The sequence below is a fragment of the Natrix helvetica genome (assembly GCF_964273705.1).
Source record: "Natrix helvetica genome assembly, chromosome: 2".
NCBI lineage: Eukaryota > Metazoa > Chordata > Lepidosauria > Squamata > Natricidae > Natrix > Natrix helvetica.
This window is the reverse complement of record NC_138552.1, coordinates 64,884,845-64,907,608: the sequence shown is the minus strand read 5'-3', so window position 1 is coordinate 64,907,608 and position 22,764 is coordinate 64,884,845. Positions and strand designations below refer to the sequence as shown.

At 39.1% G+C, this 22,764-nt stretch overlaps 1 protein-coding gene across 1 annotated transcript in view; it reads left to right on the top strand.

The window, feature by feature from the left end:
• Positions 1-22,764, top strand: part of LRRC2 (leucine rich repeat containing 2) — a 95,602-nt gene that overhangs the window by 45,807 nt on the left and 27,031 nt on the right. Inside the window, exon 5 of the mRNA XM_081943993.1 lies at positions 10,010-10,146. Within this exon, the coding sequence (XP_081800119.1) occupies positions 10,010-10,146 (137 nt within the window). The remainder of the gene's footprint in view (positions 1-10,009; positions 10,147-22,764) is intronic.

The following is a 22,764-nucleotide window of genomic DNA, read 5'->3' as shown; positions in this document are numbered from 1 at the left end:
CTTCCCCATTGACTTTGCTCATGTGACGCCAGTAGTGAAGGTTCCAAATTGTGATCATGTGACTGTGGGATACAGCAATGTTGTCACTGCAAGAAGTTATCAAGCACCTGCATTGCAATCATATGACTGTGGGGAAGCTGCACCAGCTGCAACTATGAGGACCTGTCATAATTCCTTCTTTTCAGTGACACTTCAGTCACTGAACAAATAGCTGTTAAGCAAGGACTGCCTGCTAATGTACCCACCTAATTTTAATGAACACAAATCAAAAGTTGCTTCTTACGAATGTTGTTTGACTGCCTTGAAAAAAAATAGTTCCTCACAAAACACATTTAAATAGAATTGATCCTCACTTTGAATTCACAAAGTCATGTTTGTGAAACACATATAAAAGTTCCTAACAGTTAGAAATCTTTTTGTCTTCAACTTAGAGTGTAATGGAGTTTGTAAAGTCCCAGATTTGTCTTATAGCATGCTGTGTCTTCAAATGGTGACTTCTGTTCTGAAGTAATTCCTGAGCCTCCATTTTAGTTGCTTTCCAGTTTATGAAGCAAGAATTATTGTGAGAGGCTACCTCCTGGAACCCTTTCCACAATAAAATTGAATTGGGCAATGACATCACCAATTTTTGTAGGTTGATCCAGGACAGAGGTGGGTTGCTGCCGGTTTGGCCCGGTTCGGCCGAACCGGTAGGGGAATTCAGGCCTGGGTCACAGAACTAGTGGCGACCCAGGTTTGACACCCCTCCAAACTGGTTCCCTTGCTGCCACTGATGTCACTGCCCTGTTGGATTTTAGTGACTGTGTGTGTGCAGTTCACTCTAAATTGAAAAGCGCAAGCATGTACAGCATGCATCTGGTGCATGTAGGGGTTGCGAACTGGTAGTAAAACTGGCAGCAACCCACCCGCGATCCAGGATCCCCAGAGAAATACCTACCCATTCAGACACCTTTTTTTTGTTATTGACTCTAAAATCTGCTGCTGGATTACCGTATACTAATGACAGAGTAGAGAAGAAATAACAGGGTTTCAGATATAAGTGAGCAATATTACAGCAACCCGTGATTTAAATTGTAAACTTAGAAGAAGAATAACTGGCATTGTACATTGTATCACAAGATTATACATATGCTCCCGAGAAGGAAGTATTTATTTACTTGGGTTTATATGTTGCATGACATCAAAATAATCTCATAAAACAAATTACAATTAGAGAAAATGTTATGCCAAAGGAATAAACAAATATCAACAAATATCATAGAAGGGACATTCCATCTTCAGAATTCCCCATTCCAAGCTCTTTTGAATAGCTACATCTTGACAGATTTTTGGAGTATCGAGAGAGAAAGATTTAGTTGATGCTGATGCAAATAAGGTTTGATTAAGGAGGGTAGTTTTCGGGATTCCTGCAGGTGAGCTTATGTTGAAGAAGATTTCCAGAAGTAAGCCTATTCCTCACAATCTTACTGTGCAGGAAGAAAAGCAATGAGATTAGGCAGTCCTAAAGGTACCAGTTCTTAAACCATATAGACAACAATGAGTGCAGTGGCATACGTGCTCAGGAAAAAAATGCATCCAGGAAACTATAGTGTAAGGCATTTGATAAGGTAGACCATAACCTACTACTAGATAAAGAAGAAGAATGTGGGTTGGACAGTATCACCACCAGATGGATTCATAACTGGCTGACCAACCGCACTCAACGTGTAATCCTCAATGGAACTGCATCTACATGGAGGGAAGTATGCAGTGGGGTACCCCAAGGCTCTGTTTTAGGCCCAGTACTCTTCAACATCTTCATCAATGATTTGGATGACAGAATAAATTGTGAACTCATCAAATTTGCAGATGACACCAAGCTGGCAGGAATAGCCAACACTCCAGACGACAGGCTTAAGATACAGAAGGATCTTGACAAACTTGAACATTGGGCACTATCTAATAAAATGAAATTCAATGGTGAAAAGAGTAAGGTTCTACATTTAGGCAAGAAAAACAAAATGCACAGGTACATTATAGGTGGTACCTTGCTCAATAGTAGTAACTCTGAGAGGGATGTTGGAGTCCTAGTGGACAACCATTTAAATATGAGCCAGCAGTGTGCAGCAGCTGCCAAAAAAGCCAACACAGTTCTAGGCTACATAAACAGAGGGATAGAATCAAGATCATGTGAAGTTTAATACTACTTTATAATGCCTTGGTAAGGCCACACTTGGAATACTGCATTCAGTTTTGGTCGTCACGATGTGGAAAAGATGTGGAGACTCTAGAAAGAGGGCAGAGAAGAGCAACAAAGATGATTAGGGGACTGGAAACTAAAACATATGAAGAATGGTTGCAGGAACTGGGTTTGTCTAGTTTAATGAAAAGAAGGACTAGGGGAGACATGATAGCAGTGTTACAATATCTCAGGGGTTGCCACAAAGAAGAGGGAGTCAAACTGTTCTCCAAGGCACCTGATGGTAGAACAAGAAGCAATGGGTGGAAACTAATCAAGGAGAGAAGCAACTTAGAACTGAGGAGAAATTTCCTGACAGTGAGAACAATTAATCAGTGGAACAGCTTGCCTACAGAAGTTGTGAATGCCCCAACACTGGAAGTCTTTAAGATGTTGGATAGCCATTTGTCTGAAATGGTATAGGGTTTCCTGCCTAGGCAGGGGGTTGGACTAGAAGACCTTCAAGGTCCCTTCCAACTCTGCTATTGTATTGTATTGTATTGTATTGTATTTCCTATTGACATCCATCACAACTTAGGCTGTTAGATTCTGCACTAGTTCAAGTGTCTGAGTAGCCTTCAAGGGTAGTGTATTATATAGTCCAAACCAAAAGTGACTAAGCCATGAGTTACTAAAAAAGAATCTCATGATCCAGATAACAATAACTGACACCCAGTAGTAACTCTGAGAGGATAATTTTAGCTATAAATATTGTCTGATCTTTGAACAGGAACTAGTAGTGCAGGTGAACCCAAAGGAGTGCAAACCATCCACAAACAAATATATAGCTCTGATATTAGCATGTCCCAGAGTCACAGTCACTTAATCCTGCTGAGATTAAGTTTAAGATCTTTTTTTAATGTTAGGCTGGAGAATTAGGTTGTTTTCAGTGGGATAATGGGTTTCAATGTTAGCTAGTGGTCTAGATGTGGTTGTGGTTGGAGTAGCGTGTGTGAGTTTAGGACCAAGTGGAGTTCTAGCACAGGGTCATTGCAAGTTGCAGTTTGTCAATCTTAGTTGGAAATCTGGACCTCAAATATCTGTTGAGATGGGCCTGTGACCTGGATAATAGCAGCAGCCAGTTCGGATTGAATGCCAATTGGTGGTAAGAAATAGAGCATGTGTTGTTGTTGTTGCAGACTGAATAAGTTAACATTTGTGACTGGATTGGTGTCTGGAGTTGTTGACAGAATAATCACATGATATATTAATTGGGGGTAAGTAATCAATGTATCTTTATTTGCTCATGTGACATCTTCTCTTTGTGAGCCACACTGGTCCTTGGTTGACTTCTGGATGCAATTAAAGGTGTTGATTGTAATCTATAAAGCCTTTCATGATTTGGGTAATGGTTATTTATGAGTCTGCCTGTTCTTCAGTAGCTTCTGCCCGTCTATGTATAAGATCTAGCTAGATAGGAAAAGATTATTTTTCATGTTTATTGGACAGCTGAGAAAATGTTTAGAAACAGTGGACTGTAAATTTATTGAAATGTGAAATGATGGAGTGAAAACGTACCTATTTGATATATGCTTGCTGTACTGTGATCTCTGTATTTTAATATTCATAAGTTTGCTAATACAATTTAGGGAAAAATGAAGTTTAAAGATGTGAATGTAATTTTGAAATATATCAAATTTTGGTACTATTAATATATGAAGAGACACTGATTTGGGCATGATGGAAATACTATGCTATTTTGCCAGCATAGTAGAGAGGCTAAATGTCCTTTCTTACTACTTTATTATTAGCTTTTTTTCCACAATGGAAACACAAGTCAACAACATTCTTTTGGGACAGTTTTAATATTGTATTTAAAAAATAAGGATGTCTGTCACAGGGAACGCCCCAAGTTCATGATCTGATGGGGACCGGGCAAAAACATCTAGTTTCCAGATTTTATCTTTTATACACATTTTATTCAAGACAGAAATAAGCAGTTTAAATATAAGTTGTGCTTTATCTAAGTAGCCAAGTCGATTCACGTTGTACACTTCAAGATTGCTAATGGGTATCCATCCTTTCATGAGTGAAGCTATCCCTCTTTTCTAGGCAAACATAGCCTAGCCTAGCCTTGTGGCACTTCTCACACTTTTCCCCCCTCTAGATGTGCATCTGTTCTCAAAAGCATTCCAGGAAAGCAATTATGAATACAATACATATACCCTACAAATTTTGGGCTTGGACAAGCTAGAACTACACCGCCTTCAGCCTGACCTAAGTGTAGTACACAAAATTATCTGCTACAACGTCTTACCGGTCAATGACTACTTCAGCTTCAACCACAATAATACATGAGCACACAATAGATACAAACGCAAGGTAAACCTCTCCAAACTTGATTGCAGAATACACAACTTCAGCAACAGATGGTCAATGCCTGGAATGGCCCACTTGATTCTGTGGTTTCATCCCCAAACCCCATAACTTTAACCTTAGACTGTCTACTGTTGACCTCACCCCATTCCTAAGAAGTCTGTAAGGAGCGTGCATAAGCGCACCAGCTTGCCTACCATCCCTGTCTTACTGTGTCCATTTATTCATATTTATGTTTATACTTATACCTGTTATCTTTTACATGTTTGACAAATTAAATAAATAAAACAAATAAATATAAAATAAATATCTAAGGAAAAGGTTGAACCTTCATCCATTCTCAGTCCAAAGGGAAAATAGGTGACCCAATGGTTATTTCTTTGGAAGGCAAATCTTTGACCATATCTTCTTCATCTTCAAACTCACAGAACTGTAGGATGATCTAGTCACTATTCCCACTATGGTGTTTGTCTTCAACCTTCTTTCTCTCCTGGACTGACATTGTTTAATCAAAGGAATCTGCAGTGTATCCAACCCTGGCCAGGCATACACTATGGAAAAGAATAAACGCACAAGCACAATTGAGCCCAGAGTTTCCATTGCAAGCATGGCAATTGTTAGGTGAGATGTGCTCCATTTTACAACCTTTTTGGCCATAATTGTTAAGTGGATCACTACAGTTATTAAGTGACTCATACAACTGTTAAGCAAATGGGAGCGCCTTCCCTCTGGAATGAGCTGCCCCCGGAGCTCCGCATAATCCCTGACCTCTGGTCCTTCCGACGCGCCCTAAAAAGTTGGCTTTTCCAGCAAGCCAGCCTGGCCTGTTAATGTTAATGTTAATTTATTTTAAATGTATTATTTCTTTAAAAAAAAATCGGTTTGGTCTTTTTGGAAATGGGTTTAATCTTTTTTTTAACTTTTGTGATGTGTGTTTTTAATGCTGTACGCCGCCCTGAGTCCTTTTGGAGAAGGGCGGCATATAAATCCAAATAAATCTAACCCTAAACCTAAACCTAAATCTGGCTTTCTCCATTGACTGTGATGGTTGGAAGCCAGTTGGGAAAATTACAAATGGTGAACACATTATCCCGAGACATTGCAGCTGTCATAAATACATGTCACTTGCCAAGCACCCAAATTTTGATCACATGATCATGGGGATGTGCAATGCTGGTAAGTGTGAAAACTGGTCCTAAGTCACTTTTTCCAGTGCTCTTATAACTTTGAACAGTCACTAAATGAACAGTCACTAAATGAACCCTAACCTTAACCCTAAATGAATGGTTGTAAGCAGTGGTGTATTAACCATTAAGCAGACTAAGCACATGCTTAGGGCACCAGGCCCAAGGGAGCACCACAAAGTTGAGAAAAACCAATGAAGATTTGTACAGTAAATACAAAGGAGGGGCACCAAGATTTGTCAGTGCTTAGAGCACCAATGAGCCATAATCCGCTACTGGTTGTAAGTAGAGGACTGCCTATAGAGAAGCTCATTATGAAACTAATAACAGTTGGTGAAAAGTCCATTTAATGTTAAGTATTAAGAAGCTAGAGCTGCTATATGGTTAACCTACAGGTACATGCTTAGTGAATTTATAGTTATAAGGAAGACATAAAGATTTTGCCTTTGTTTCACTGGGATCAAGAATTGATAAAAGTGGTTAAAGTGCTTTGAAATATCAAGTGGGATTAGCCCTAGGAGGAAAGGCAACATCAAATTTAGGCAAGATAATGGAAAGTGTTAGATTGGCGAGAAGCAGCAGGCGGGAGGCGCAAGAGTAAGTGACTCAGCACTTTTTATTGCAAGAGTAAGTGACTGAGCTCTGCCGGCTGAGCTGCTGGAGCTCACCTTTTAAAGAGCTCCGGCAGACCAGTTGGCCAATGACAGTTGTTTAAACTTCCCAGGGTTTGGCCAACCAATCCTTGGTGAGCACGTGAAAACATATAAATTAAGGAGCTCCGGCAGCCCAGCCAGCCAATGACAGTTGTTTAAACTTCCCAGGGTTTGGGCAACCAATCCCCGGTGAGCATGTGAAAACATGTAAATTTAACAACATACGTCCTTATGTAACAGAAAGGGTATTTTAATGACAACAAACATTACAATAACTAAAAGAAGCTTTCCAGTGTTAACTTTCACTATGAAAACTGGCCATTGAGAAGCAAAGGAAGAAAGAAAGGGGATGTGCTCTTTGAGTTGTCGATTTGGAGACAATTACTCAGAATCCTGTGGCCTACAAAAAGTCCCCAAGTCATTGAAAAATACATAGTGTATAGCTCCAAGGAAAATCCTAATTAACACATATAGAAAGGCTCATACGAATAATAATGTTTTAACACCTGGTTACTAACAAATAAGGATTGTGGTGGCTCAGTGGCTATGACGCTGAACTTGTCAATCAAAAAAATCAGCAGTTCGGTGGTTCGAATCCCTAGTGCCTCATAAAGGAGTTAGCTCCTGTTACTTGTCCCAGCTTCTGCCAACCTAGCAGTTCGAAAGCATGCGACGGGAACCTTTACCTTTATTTTTACTGACAAATAACAGTAGCCCTGATTTTATCACAGCTAAAAAAAGTAAGCAGAATCTTATGGAAGCTATCAGGAACTAACTGCATCGGTTAAGGGAGGCAGTAAGCATTCCCTTGTTCCTTAATAAAAGCTGCAAAAATGTATGTACATATGTGAATCAATTTCAACTTCCCTGAAAAGAAGAGGCGCTGCACAAAGTGTTTGGAAAGCAATATTTTTGTATCCTAGAAGGCATTGACTGAATTATGTTAGTGCTTTTACCCAAGCCTTCTTCTGGAACTAAGTGGTGATGCGATTTCAAATAAGAAGTTCTACTGGGTATTTCTATTCCCTTCCTCCCTTCCCATTTCTTTTTTTCTTGGATGGTGTATTATGTCTTTCAGATTGTAAGCCTCAGGGCAGGGACTGTCTCATTTTTGAAATTTGAAGGCTGCTGCAGAAGCCTTGTCACAATTTGTGAGCCAAAAGAGAGAGGAAAAGCCAAGAGTGAATTAACTTAGTCTGTTTTGCCAACATCCGAACCTCTTGCATAATTCCCCAAAGATTCATAATCATTCAAAAATTTATATTTACAGCAAAGAATTTAAAATAAACTTTCAGGCCAAACACATGAAAGAGCTTTACAGTAGTCCACTTCCAAATTCCCCAGGAACACACTTAATTGTTTAAATTGGCTAATATTATGATTAAACATTTGATATATATTTCAATTCTCTCTAACATGGATTTTAAAAGTAAGCCAACCTTAAACTAAACAGCAAAGTCCGGCTTGCATCCATGCATTTTTTCATAGCAGGGTTTTAAAGGTATCTGGTATAGTCTTTTTTTTTCCAAGAAAGGAGAAAAAATATATATACCCTTAATAGGCATTCCTAAATAACTAGTCAGCAATTTAACCATGATTTAAGAAACAATCAGATTAATACTAATAAAAACTTGCTGACTGTGGAAGAAATAGATTGTGCTACTTTGGTGCTTGCTGTGATGTTTCACAACTATTTTCCTTAATTCTGTGGAGCACAAAGGAAGCTCTTCTGCCTGTTCTACAGGGAAGCCAAATAATTGTATCCTTTTGTGGGACAGGCTTATTTAGAAAATAAAAAAAAAAGTTGTCTAAAGTTAAAAGTGCTATATATTAACAGATAATACTCAGCCACAAACTTTTATAAATACAGTTTATTAGCTAGAGTGAAGTTGGATTGGGTAGAAGAGTTAATGCTGGCTACCATTGAGTTTTTAAAGTCTTTAAGTCTTTAAACCTTCTTCAAAGTAGGGCTTCTGTTGCTTTCCTTCTGTGATTTTGAGCTCTCTTAGGAAAAAAATAGTGAAGAAACACAGCTGGCAATGTATTATAAGTTCTTGAAGTTGCACAAGGTGTTGTGGATTCCTCCTCATTTGGAGTCCACAAAATTAGATATACAGTGGTTTAAAAGAGTCTATGACCCAGTTTCAGAGCAGACAGGAGGGTGTTTTTTTGCCTTGTCTCAGAGAATAGTATGGAAATTAAGGAGATACACTGGATCCAAAGTTTCATTATACTGAACTCCAACATCCTTTCTGAAATGACTGCATTTACTATAACTGCCAATGGGCAACTTCTCACTGAAGAAGGATCTCTAATGAGAACTTCTTCAGAAATCTTTCTTACCGGAATTCCTAGATGAATGTGTACAATATTATGTGTCCATCAGAGGTGGTATTCAGCAGGTTCTGACAAGTTCTGGAGAACTGATAGCAGAAATTTTGAGTAGTTCAGAAAATTTTGAATAGTTTTCTAAATACTGTGGCCCCACCCCTAACTGGCTCCACCCCCATCTATTCTCCCAAGTCCCAGCTGATCCCATTTCCTGGGAGGAAATGGGGATCTTGCATTAACCGTCCCCTGGAGTGGGGAGGGAATGGAGATTTTACATTATCCTTACCCTGCTATGCCCACAAGCCATGCCTACCAAGCCACACCCACAGAACCAGAAGTAAAATTTTTTGAATCCCACTGGTGTCCGTATGATATCTAATGGATACTATCCTACAGAACACAGGACTGCATTCTCAAACTTATTTAGGTAACTGTCTTAGATCAGCTTCAGCGACACTAAACTTACTCAAAGCTATCACTAGCTCTTATTAGGCAAAACTTTTCAGTTAGTTTTTAACAAACTTTTTTTTATTAAGAAAGCAATCTAAAGAGCAAATTTGAAATAGATTGAGTGGAATGGAATTTTGTACATTTGATGTGTTAATGTTTGCAACAAACATTTCAATAGAATTTAGATTACAGCTTATTCAACAACAATAACAAACCAATTTTGAACTTACTGCATTTATAAAGAAAAGGAGTGAATGAAACATGCTGAATTAATGAATCAGGATATTTCTGCAATCATTTCTGATATATTCTGGGAAGAAATCATTGTACATATTAATTTGACTTTGGCTCAGGGTTTAATAATTTCAGATTTCCGTATGTTTTTGAACAATGTACCTGATACATGAAAATTAACGGCTGGCAATGAAAATGAATTCTCTGTGCCTTATTTATTGCTAAAAGACTTGTTCTTCAATATTGGAAAGATAAATTTATGGCCTCAATTACTCAGTGAATTAACGACTGATGTTTCTTGTAAATTATGAACAAGTTGCTTACAATGTAGATTATATATGGACAGTTATAAAGAAATACGGCCATCCTTTATTGACATATTATGCCAAACCTTATATAGAATAAGACATCATATACATATATAGTGTCTCATTCTCTGTATTTTTTTCTTTTGCTTAATTAAATAAGGCTTTGTTAAAAAAGGTAACAGTTCTAATTATTAATTTATTATTAATTTTAATCATCAGAACTCTCTGCTCCCATTAACATGACCATATCTATTCCTGCTGTTACACTCAATTGAATTATTGCTCAGCTAATTTTAACTCACTTTCTTTTGACAGGTTGTTTAAAAAACTTAAAAGAGTTGAATGTAAGTTTCAACCATTTGAAGACTATCCCTCCAGAACTGGGAAACTGCGAGAATCTTGAAAAACTTGATTTGTCTGGAAACTTAGAACTAATGGAGCTTCCATTTGAAGTAAGACTTTGAGTTCACTTTTGATGTGTTGATCAATTGAAGAATGGAATGTTTAAAGATAATTTGATTCCCAATGAACTAAGTCTATGTTAAGTATTACACCATTACAAATGGTGGCTCAATGGTGATTTAACTACCTCATTTTTAGAAGTCATATAAACAAAGAAACTCAGTGAATGAGATATGAATTTGTTTACCTATGACAGATTTTGAATCTGTATGTGCTTGTGGACAGAAGACCAAATTATGCCAAAACATACTTTGTTTAAGGCTAATTGTGTGAATGGCTTTATGCCATAAAAAAAACAAAATTATGCAGACAGCTGGAGCCATGCTATGCCATGAAGCCTTGGCCAGTTAAAAATATTTGGCTTGGTTTCAAGACTACCATTAGCAGCAAAACATGGCTTGGCAAAAATTCAGGGCATTCCCACACAACCAACATTCCTGTCACCTAAGACTCCTGACCTAACAAAGAAAAAGTTGGGATGGAGGAGATCAAATTATTTAGTTATTTATTTCATTTTAAGTCCACAGTTCTTGCTGGGAGCTAGCTAGCCTTCTCTCCTGTCCCATTACTTTTGTTGACTATTTAAAGCTGAGAACTGAGTACACACTTCTTTCAGTAAACTCTGAAGCTGCCTAGTTCAAAGCACAGCAGCAAAATGTTGGGGTTTTCATGAAATTCACAGAATATAGTCAAGGCCTGAAACCTGAGTTCACTGCATGTTATGACTGTGTCATCAAGAAGCATCCAAACAGCATCAATTCTGGGTCATTTCTGCTAGGTTAAATCTTAGCTCCTTGATGATATAATCACAATATGCACTTCTAGATGGGGACGCATGGTTTCAGGACTGATCTTATCTCCACCATATATATATAGTGAGGATCAGCTCAATCCTGAAAGGATATACATCCAGGGGTAGTCTTCAAAAATTTCAGCAATGGTTTCTTTGCTGGGTTGCTGGGTGGGCGTGGCCTAGTCAGGTTCCTGCACCAAGGTGGTGGTGGTGGGGCATTTTCGCCTTCCCCAGGCTTTGGAGACTTTCCTCAAGCCTCTGGAAGAGTGAAAATTCTCTCCCCCAGGTTCTGAAGGCCAGAAACGGAACTTCCAGGAGGCACGTTTCCCCCCTTCCTCGAGACTCTGCCCTGCACTTGCCTTGCATCCAAAACAGGCCATGTGGAGTCTCCTGAGAGAGGTGGGGCAGGGTTGGCAGGGCCAGCCAGCGGTGGGATTTGGAGGTTCTCTGAACTGGCCATAATGTTACTATGGGTTCTCCCGAAGCCCGGCAAACCCATAGCATCCCACCCCTATATACATCCCTATCAGGAAGTGCCCACGGTTGAAGCTGAAATCTTTTACAAATTGCTCAGATGTTTTAGGAAAAGAAAAAATATTTAATATTCTGTAAAAATATTAGGAATATGTACTCAATCCATCTGATGTGGCCAAAAGCCCATGTGCCTGTCTTGTTATATGTCTAAGAGAGGGCAAAGTAAAATCATAATAATTGTAATAGTGTTTTTCTATTGCTCCCTCTGCAAGATGAGTAGAGGCATGCTCACTGAGACCATTTCTATTTCATTTGATTTCTTTTATTTCATTAATAGCTCCTGAGAAGCCTATTAATTTTTGCTGGAGATGCTAAGCACTGACTAGCATTACTGATTTAAAGATGGCATAATTTTCTTAGTGTGTTATGATGAACTTGGAATATTAGGCATCAGGCTGCATTTGAAGATTTAGTCTGATAAAATGTTACAAAAAACAAAAAGGTTTGAAATATTTTTTTTTAAAAATGATGTGATTTAGTTCTTGGTTCAATTACCAAACATAGGTTTGCAATTATGTGATGATTTTAAAGTATGTCTTGGCACTCTGAAGATCTCATACTAGAGATTGGTGCTAAATTAGTATAACATTGTCTAACATGTACACCTACATGCCCATTGCACCCCATAAAGTTGCCATTTTATTTCCTATGTCCTCAAGGAAGGAGGCACAAATATTAGAACACTAAAATGATGGTGTGTGTGTGTGTGTGTGTGTGTGTTTGTGTATAGATCAGTGATGGCTAACTATTTTGTCATCACATGCCGAAACTGTGTGTGTGTGTGTGTGTGTGTGTGCACGACAGCATGCCCGCGTGCAATGTGCGTGTGACCTCCCCACATGCCCCGCCTTGGCTTCCAGATTGGTGCAGGAGGGTTTCCAGTCCCAAAACAGGATGCAGGGGAGTCTTGTAGGTGCCTCCGCACCCTGATTTGGCTTCCAGGCCCAAAAACAGGTGCAGGGGCACCACGCAAAGGTACCACGCAAGGCCCTCTGCACCCTGTTTTGGGCCCGGAAGGCCTCCTGCACCGATCTGGAAGCCAAAACGGGTTGCGGGGGTGCCATGCAAGGCCCCAAAATGCAATGTGGGTGCCGCCATGCATGTGCTCCCTCCGCACATGCACACACACATCATGCACCCCTGCACATGCATGGCAAAGACCCAAAGACCAGCTGGCCAGCGGGAGGCACGTGTGCATATGCAGAGGAGCTGGACTGGGAGGGCTTTGCATGCCACCTGTGGCACGCATGCCATAGGTTTACCATCACGGGTGTAGGGTGTTGGATGTATGTGTATAAGCCTATCATCATTTTAGCCATTGTCTGTCCACTGCAGGATGAAGGCCTCTTCCGTATGTTTCAAACCTATATGGTCCTGAATTTTCTTTTGACAATTGGGCCTGCAATACTTGCTGATGTCATTGATCCACCTTGTCACTGCGTTAATTGGTTTGCCAACTTGTGCTTATATTCTGAGTTATAGAGTAGACTGAATTGTTTCTTATCTGACAATGATTAATGCGCATGTCTCATAGTACGTCACACATTCTTTACTTTCCTTCTGATCTTCCGTTCGCCTGCCAAGAAGGTGGGCAAGATAGCTCTTGCCAAAATGTAAGATTTAGATAGCAGGTTTTGTATTATTTTCTTTTATATTAAAGTTGTTAATTAGAATATGCTCCGGGTTTTATTTCTGCTTATTCGAAATATGCTGCTTGGAAAGCCAACGATCCACACCTCATTAGTTCAGGGTGGAACTTCCCCTGACACACCTTGTGTATAAGTGTGTATGTGAAAGTTTATGCAGTGAGCAATATTAATACGTGAACCAAATGTTTTAATCTCAGGATTATAGCATCTTTCACATAGAGACTGTTTAAAATTTTATCATAGCCTTAAACTGTATGTATGTATCAGTGGTGGGTTGCAGGCAGTACGCCCTGGTATGGGCTTACCAGATCCTGCCCAGAGCACCGGGTACCATTCTGGTATGGTGCTGCCTGAGCTCGTTACCTGTCCTTTAAGCCTTTGGCGCTTCCACGTACAGCACCTGGGCGATGCATGAGGTGTTAGAGGCAGGTACGATGCATGCGTGCACGTGCTGGACCCGTTCCAACCAGTATGTATGTATGTAGTTTGTTTCTTTGTTTAGTAACCTACTTTTCATAAAGAGGACTGGCAATATGAAGTAAAATGAATTAAACTAAAAGAAATAAAAGCTTAGAATGTTTATCACATTCTATAAAAATGCATCAAGCTCATCTCTGCTTTAAAGCAAATATATTTCTGTTATGATCAGTTTTCTGGTGTGGAATTTCTTAGTCAAGGAAGTGTCATTTTTTAATGCTGCTTAAGAAATATAGAATCAATAGAAGAGAACCACAGAGAATGTACTTTCTGATATACATTCCCCATTTCTATAAAACTGGAACATTTTAATGTCACTTATGAAAATGCCCTTTGGGTTTCCTCAGATTATTTGGGGCACTCAAAGTTGTTAGACAATGGCAAGGCAAATTGCCAATTATATGGAAATTATGTTCTTCAGCAAATTAATGCACAGTATTTCATCATTGAAAAAAATGCAAAATTTCATTTGGCAGGAATGTCTCCTGCAGTAACTGATGACATTTGGACAATGTGTGTTGGGTTGTGCAAATACCAAAGACACCTGTCAGCAAGTGTCTATGAAAATTGAACCATACGTGTTAATAGATTGTGACACACACACAAATCAAACGGAATGTTGCTTTTAAAAAATAGAACATGCACTGCTTTTCTATTATTAAAAATGAAATGGAAATGAAAACACTTGTTCTTAGATTAAATGCAGCCATGAGAAGCCCTTCTGAGAAAGAACTATATTGAAGAAAAAAGCTTAAGGTCCCACAGCTAAGAGCTCACTTCCTATTAGATTTCTTGTAAGTTTTTAAAAAAAGATTTACCAACATGCTTTTTAAAGATAATTGTCACTTTCTTTCCTAGTATATGTTTTAAAGGCTGAGTGCTACTTCATTATGTTATAGATGTGCAACAATTCTCATAAAGGCTGATCCCCAGATAAAGTTCTACTGCCGAATGTAGAAGCCTTTAATTAGCAATGTATAAAGCTGTTAAGATACAACCTGCTTCACCAGTATCTCATTCTCCTTTGTGAAGACAAGCTATACTTCTATTTTAAAACAAAATAAAATTCAGAGCTGGCAGGATGGAAGTAGAGCCCCCAGTGAAAAAAAAGGGAGATGACTATACAACACCACAGCAGAAATAGACTTCCTGGACAAGCCTTTTTCTTTTGTTACGGTTGCCCATCTCTAAGATAGCAGAGTAATTTTCTGTCTACGTTCACCAGACCTGGTTGATTGCGGGTGGGTAATTTAACTGGAGAGCATCCCCAAGGCTTTGGGTCAAAAATTTAAAAACATATTGAGTTTTTGCCTATCATATATTACCCTACTTCAGGGGTGTCAAACTTGCGTCATCACGACAGTGTCACTTGATATATCACAACTTTTTTCCCTTTTGCTAAACCGGGCATGGCCGTGGCCAGAGTGTAACGCATCAGGCCTGAGGCCTGTGAATTTGACAGCCCTGGCCTTCTTGTTTCATCATCTTTGATTGCAATTATCTGCATTTTGTAATACTGGTCAGTGACTGCAAAAAACTTCCAACAAACAAACAAAAAACCCCTGGAATGTAGCTGGGGTGAAATGCTACCAGTTTGGGCCAGTTCGCCTGGACCGGTAGTAAAAAAAATGCTTACAAATGTAAAAAAAAAAAGTTCCAATGATCAGCTGTGTGACAGTTGGCTGTGCCAGCATGATCGTTGGAACTTTTTTTTAACTTTTTAAAGCATTTTTTTAACTACTGATCAGCTGTGTGACAATCAGCTATGCCTGATTGTGAGGTTCCTGTTTGTTGCAGGGGCCATTTTGTGTGAAGTCCAGCTGCTTTTACATTGTGTGTGAGTCAGTTGTGCAGCTACGCTCACCCAGTCACATGACCCCAAGCCACACCCACCCAGTCATATGGCCACCAAGCCAGGCCCACTAGGTCATGCCCACAGAACCAGTAGGGAAAATTTTTGAATTTCACCACTGAAATGTAGACTTGGTTAATTGATCTGAATTTATATAATTTATAAAATTTATATAAATAAGAAGGGGCACAATCCAAACAAGAATAAACTGTGCAATTCATATTGTCATTTCCAGACCAATGGCTGCAAACATCACCAATCAAAAGACTTTTGCAGCTTTTAATATTTTTTTTGTCAAAGAGGGAACACAGTCCAGAATTGTTGAGAAAAAAGGAGTTGGTGGGGGGATAAGTCAGTGGTGGGTTGCTCCTGGTTGCTCCAGATTGGGCAAACCTGTAGTAGCGGCAGCCAGGGGTGGGTTCTGGCAGGCGCTACTGCCAATTGGCTTGTGGGCACTCTGCGCGTGTATGCACAATGTAATAAAAATTGTTCGCACATGAGCAGAAGTGAAAAACAAGATGGTGGCACTTACGGTGGTGCCTGGAGAATCAGTTTGGGGGCGTGGCAGGCCTGGGTCGCTGCTGGTTCCAGTGACCCAGGTCGCCAAACCACTACCAGTTCAGCTGGACCAGTCCAAATCAGTAGGAACCCACCACTGGCAGTGGCGGGAGGCTCCGACCACCTACTTGGACGCTTCTGCACATGTGCAGAAGTGTCGTGCAGGTGTGGGAGTGTGCCCGAACCAGTAGCAAACAAATTGGCAACCCACCTCTGGGATAAGTAAATATCAATTCAGTAAATTACACCACTTAAACACCCTTCTATTGCTATTCCATATTTTAAGTAGATGAATTGCACAATTAAAAACCTTTAGAATCCCACTTTTCCAAGCTGACATTTCTCTCCTGTCCTGCAAAGTGGAAGGCACATGCATGTTAAACCTGTGCCAAATCTTTCACTCTCCCTCTTCACCAAATGTCTGACAGCTTATGAAAAGGAACAGCTGAGTTCTAGAGAAACAGGAGAGTTTAGGGTGTTGATATTGACATCACCTAGATTTTCTTTTTTCAATATTAGTAGGAAGGTGTGGAAAGCAAAAGAGCAGGTGCGAGGGGTCAAATGTCAAGTGGGCTTCCACAGAAGCATTAGCACCACATGAAGTCCTATAAATGTTTGGAGAGATGAAAGAAGCATGTGCAAAGAACCCAGGGGAAGAACCTCAGGCAGTCTTCCTTCAATGCTTTTAAATCAATTATATGTAATTCAAATAAGAACATTGTGAATATCACCATTTTTCTTCCCGGGGAAAGGCAAGTTGGAAATGTTAGGGGAGGCAAAAAGTTGAGTTCCAGTGCAGTGCATCCAAATGAGAGGGATGAAAAGGAGTCATCATTTCAGGCAGTATCTATTTTTAGCTTTGATCAACAGCAGCTTGTTGGGGGGTGGGGGTGGGGAGACATCCTCTCTGGTTCAATCAGGGCTAAAGGACAGAATTTCTAGAAATTGAAAGAGTTTCTGATTCAAGGCAGATGGGTTCATTGTATTTGCAGATGCTAAACTGTTATAAGAGAATTCTATAAGCATTAGCCCCATTTGCTGTGTTCTTTTGCTTCAAGCTTTAATGAGCATAACTGCCTACTGTGATTGCTACAAAACTTATAGGCAAACAAACAAGCTGTTCTGCATCAAAACTTTCTTGAACAAATCTGGAAAAAAACCCTAACCCAAAATATTTTGTTCTAGTAATGGAAAACTCAATCCAATCTCAGAAAATAATTCTATTCTCCACATATTCTGGACTCTAAGTCAAAGCCAAGCAAACCTTGTTTTAACTGACTCAGCAGGTGGTTTATTTTCTACAGAAAGAGAAAGGAAGCAATTTCTCCTCAAATTTGCTCTTTTAAGCAGAAAGGCTTCAGATCCAGAAGGACTTCTCTCACGATTATATATGGTATTCCGGATCAGTCTTCCCTCCTGGTACTTCTCATTGCAGATAGAGCCAAAGAGAAGGGTAGGATCTGAAAGTTTTGTAAATAGGCAGGGTGGAAGTTCCCAAGAAGTTCTTCTAATGCCTTGGTTGTAGCTCCTAAAGATTTCTCACATTTGTTTACAAATTACAATATTGTGTAACATGACAACGTAGGAAAAATATTAAAGATGCAATTGGAAAGTAATTGTATGAGCTTGTTTAATATTACTTACATCCAAACAGAACAGACTGCAGATTGATTTAGATGTTGTGTAAGTCGCACCAAAAATATTCAGAAGGGAACTCATTGCATCCCCTTCAAAGGATATGCACAGCTCTTAGTTTAGAAAAAGCACTGAAGCACTTTGTTGTGAATGCCCCAACACTGGAAGTCTTTAAGAAGATGTTGGATAGCCATTTGTCTGAAATGGTGTAGGGTTTCCTGCCTAGGCAGGGGGTTGGACTAGAAGGCCTCCAAGGTCCCTTCCAACTCTGCTATTGTATTGTATTGTATCTTGGGGTGCTGTCTTAGCATTAGCTCAACTCCTTGACCTGCTAAGTTTGAAACAGAATAATTGTCCTGGCTGGGTTTTTTTTTTAAAGCTACATTTTATGTCTGTAGAAATTCTCAATCATCCAGGTCATGGTTGTCCTAAAGGTGCTTTTTCAGGAGGCAACTGGACTTTCCCATTTTTTCTTTTGAAGATGTTTCACTTCTCATCCAAGAAGCTTCTTCAGCTCAGACAGGATAGTGGGGAATGGAAGGATTATATCTAAAAGTCTCTACAGACTTCTAGCTATACAATTTGGGATGAATACCCTTTAAATGGTGTGGAAGTAGAATGGATTACCAGAGGAAAAATAGCAGACTACAGGAGCTAGGAGCACTGCTCAGGTGACCCTGAGGACACAGATGAACTCCCGTGGCTTCAAATGACCCCCTAAAATGATGCAGATTATCAACTGTCTGCAAGGAATATAAATCCTTCCATTCTGAACTATCCTGTCAGAGCTGAAGAAGCTTCTTGGATGAGAAGTGAAACATCTTCAAAAGAAAAAAATGGGAAAGTCCAGTTGCCTCCTCTACGTATGTTATATGTGTTAGTCAAGTGCTGCCATGTAGAGACCCTGAAGCTCAGAAAACCAATAATAGAAACTTTTTGCTCAGTTTCTTCTTCTTATCCAAGACTTGGTCACATCTCAAGTAACAGTTGGAAACATTCAGTTTTCAAGAATGGTAACATGAAATTGAAATAGCAAAGATTAATTTGACTTACTTTGGTCCAAATCAATCAAACTGATGATCTTCCCAACTTTATTCTTGATTTCCTAGTAGCAACAATAAAAGTAATACTGGAAAATAGAGACATGGGCACACTAAATGACAATTGATTCACCTTCACATAAAAACAGATCTAAGCTGTTGAATACCCCTAATCAGCCCGCTTAAGAAACAATAATATGCTCCTACAATTAACTAGTTTTAATAAGTATCTGAATGTGTTTGGTTCAACTTCCATAAAGATATAAAAAGTTTGTAATTATGATCATAAATGGTTTTGAAAAAGCGTAATGCTGTTTTGATGAAGCATAAAAATATAGGTTCTCCAGTTACTGTGGAAATACGATTCAATAATTCTACCTGTAAGCAATTGCCATTTTGCAACACCATCATTCATCAGCCCAGCTGATAGCATCTTCAAAGTATCACTGACTGAAATGTTGCTGCTATAATAGCACATTGCTAAAGATCAGGGTTTTTTTTTTAGCTGTGCTTTAACATTTACGTCCCATCTTTCCCCTGACATTTATTTCACATCTGACATTCCTATCCCCTTCCAGAGGTCTATGCTGCTGATATTATCTTTTAAAGCATTCTTAATATTTTCAACCCTGAAATGAACAGTCATTGTCCCCCGTCCCCCCCCCCCAATACAATAAAAGGATCTTGCCAAGGAGAGTTTTATCATGCCCTTTGCAGTGACTGGGTTGTTGGTGGATTGTATTAATTCAAATGTTTGCAAATAAAATTACTTTGGTAAGAGAACATTCTGTTTGTCCTCTAGGAAGCAATGATTGATTTACCTTATGCTTCAAAAAAGAGTTTTTATTTTTTGGGTGAAAAATAAAATAACAGCTTCCGTTGCTGGGGTTTCTGGTTACATTAAATTATTGTTGATTAGCAATTTCAGAGTCTTTTCCTCTGGGGCAACATTTCCATATTAGTTGATTCTGCAAGCTACAAATGGTTTTTTTTTTAAAAAAAATAGTAATTAAAGGGAAACATGAATTTAAAATAATTCAGGACAAGGTGGGGATGGGCTGAATTTAGTCTTATTTGCATAGTTTGCCCTTTTTTTTAAAAAAAAAAACTAGATTCCTCATGATCCTCTCGTGGTTTAAATTACAAAGGAAAAAATTGATACAGCACAAAATGTAAGTAATTTTGAGTCAAATAATTCTGAACATGCACTCTTGTTTTGCATCCTCAGGTGTACCTTCCTGGATGGTACTCAGTACAATCCAATACTAGCTAGTGACATTTGCTATCTGATATCCTGAAGCTTACCTCTTTCTCATCTTTGATTTAAAATTGATGTTGTCAGTTTATTGTGGGGTTTTATCATGGCTATGCATGATATTCTGGACAGGAAGGCAATTCAGCTCTGTGAAAATCCATCTAATATTGAGGCCAGTTCAAAATATGAAGCAACTAAAGACAATGGTTCCCAAAAGTTTCTTTGTAGGAGCAAACTTCAAAGCCAACTTTCCAACTTGTGTAGCTTGATGGCATAGATTTATGCACAATCTGAAAGCTGGTATAGAGCATCCCCATACCAAAGTTATAGAGATAATAAGGGGTCGCTCTGCTATTGGCTTGGTTTCCCATCTTCCTGAACAGCTTCGAAGGCTGAGATGTCTTGCATGAAATCTCTTTATCCTGGAGGCCATATTTAGTTCCCCTTGCATTATTTCAACCTTTCTTTTAAAATCTTCACTTTCACTCTTCATTCCATTGCATTCTAGTATTTTCTGGCATCTTCTTTCCTTCTTGTTTCTAATCTGTCTTGTAGAATTGCAAATGCAGCTGCAGCAAGAGTAAGAGCAACAATATGTGTGTGTGTGTGTGTGTTTTAGGGACACTGAGCTTTTTATGCCAAGCATTCCTTTTGTTCTTTCTGTCTCTAATGCTTTCTGTTTAGTATAGCATGATGCTATTAGTGATTGTTTCTTAAGTAGTCATTTCCTTTTTCACACATCCAGCGCTTCAATTATTGGTTTTTATACCAGGCACAAGACTTTCAAAGTAGTACTGTTTCACTATATGAAAGAAAGAGGAAATTAATACTGTAATACCCTGTAATAGGCATGACAGGGGTGTTGAATTGAAAGGAAGCAGACAGTATAAGGGGAAAGTCATGAGGGACTTCAATATACCCATGCTAATCTGCCTAGAGGAAAACACTTAAACAGACAGGGAGTTCTCAGAATGCCAAAGGGGCCATTTTTATTTCCTTCACATCATTCTTTTTCCAAATGAGAAAATCCAATATTATTATCCTATCTTGTTGGAAGAAATATCCTTCTGGGTTCAGTTCCAATTGGAGAAAAAGTCATTAGATTCATGGAAGTTGCTTGGAGAGAAGGTTTATTGATGGTGGACAGGACCACATGGTTTGAGGTCCTGGGAAAAAAAGGGGGTCACATGCCTTGAAGACCTTGAATAAAAAAAGAGCAGAGATGCTGAAAAAGCCTGAGTTTGATACCCTCTCTTGGGTCCCACCTTAGAATTTCCTGTTCCTGTCCAAGAAATGTATCCCATTGCCTGTCAGACTCCCAGGGGTCTTAGCTAGCTTTGTAGGCTGACAGTTGACTGTGTCCCGGGCCTGGTTGAAACTTGATGTAATCTCCCCAGGTGCCATGTAGTGACTTCTGTTGCTAGTTGCGTCCTATTATGTCTTGGACGCCATGTCTTTTGTGTTACAGATAAACTCAGGTCTTAATGGCCCATTAATAAAGGTGTGCGTGAGAGTTTTTGCCACCCTTTTAGGGGAAATATTCTGCCCTTTTTAATATTTCCTAAAATATTTCATTTTCCTAGGAGAGGGGTGGGTGCTAACTTCCTACAATCTGAACTGAGAAGGACCAGGTTTCTTTAACTCCTCCTTTGGTTGCGCAATCCATGGAGCCGATCTATTTCCTATTGGAGGGAAATCTTGCTTCCTGGGTTTTTAGCTCAGTCAACAGGTAGAATTTTCTCTCTATGCTAGAAACATACTTACTTCCTCGTTGAGCTTCCAGTATTCTATTGTTTATTTATGGGTTGTTATTGTCAAACTTTCAGGGTCGGGGTAGTTAAAATTTATCATCTTTCATCTCCTCCTTGGCAATTCCACACAATGTAGCAATATATTCCCATGGGCATATTTGGAAAAGCATCTGAATGAAAAAAAAAAAAACCTCAGCTTGCCACAAGCACATACATGTCATTCCACAATAATGTTTGGAATGTAATGACAGTATGGCACCATGGCAACTGAAGAACTTTTCAATGCATTCATTTTCATATTGATTTGTCTTTGCTGCTGATCCTCACGCACCTGCTTGAGAAAGAAAGGACCATAAAAACAGCAACAACAACTGTGTGCATGTGTGAAAGTGCTATTGATTTGTTAAATGTTATTTTTGTGGAGGTGAGGACTAAGAAAGCTTCATTAGTGCACAGTTGATGGAAGCTAAGAGATGAGACATAGCAATTTGAGGCAGAAGGGGAAGAATAAAAGAGCAGGATTTGGTGCTGCAAAATTCTAAATGTGTGGAAGGATGGCTAGTTAAAATAATGTGGTAAATTGGTATAGCTCATTTGATTTGCATATTTTTGTAAAACTAGTGTACTGTCTGGAATCTGTGGAAGTAGGCAGTATATAAGATTTTGTGATGAATAGATAAACTTTATTTATCCTTAAAGATGATGATGAAATGAAAATAAAGCACATTTAAATTAAACTGCATTTTAAAGTGTTGAGAAACAGAAAGATTGTGGGATGGAAACGCCCATCATTATATTGCCTTTTGCTGAACAATAATAACCTGCAAACCTGCAATATAAAAATTTTGGATATAAGAACTGGCATTGCTAGACAATAAATAGCATTCTACATTGTTTTGCAGAGCCTTTGTTTTACTTCTGTATCCTGTGATTTGCAGAAAAGTAATGCCTTCCAGAAAAACTGTGCATTCCAGCAGAGAGACTAGAAATTCACAACTTAAAGTATTAAAGGTATAATAAACAGAGTGGGAAGGCAAATGATACAGAGGACAGCAGCCAGACTT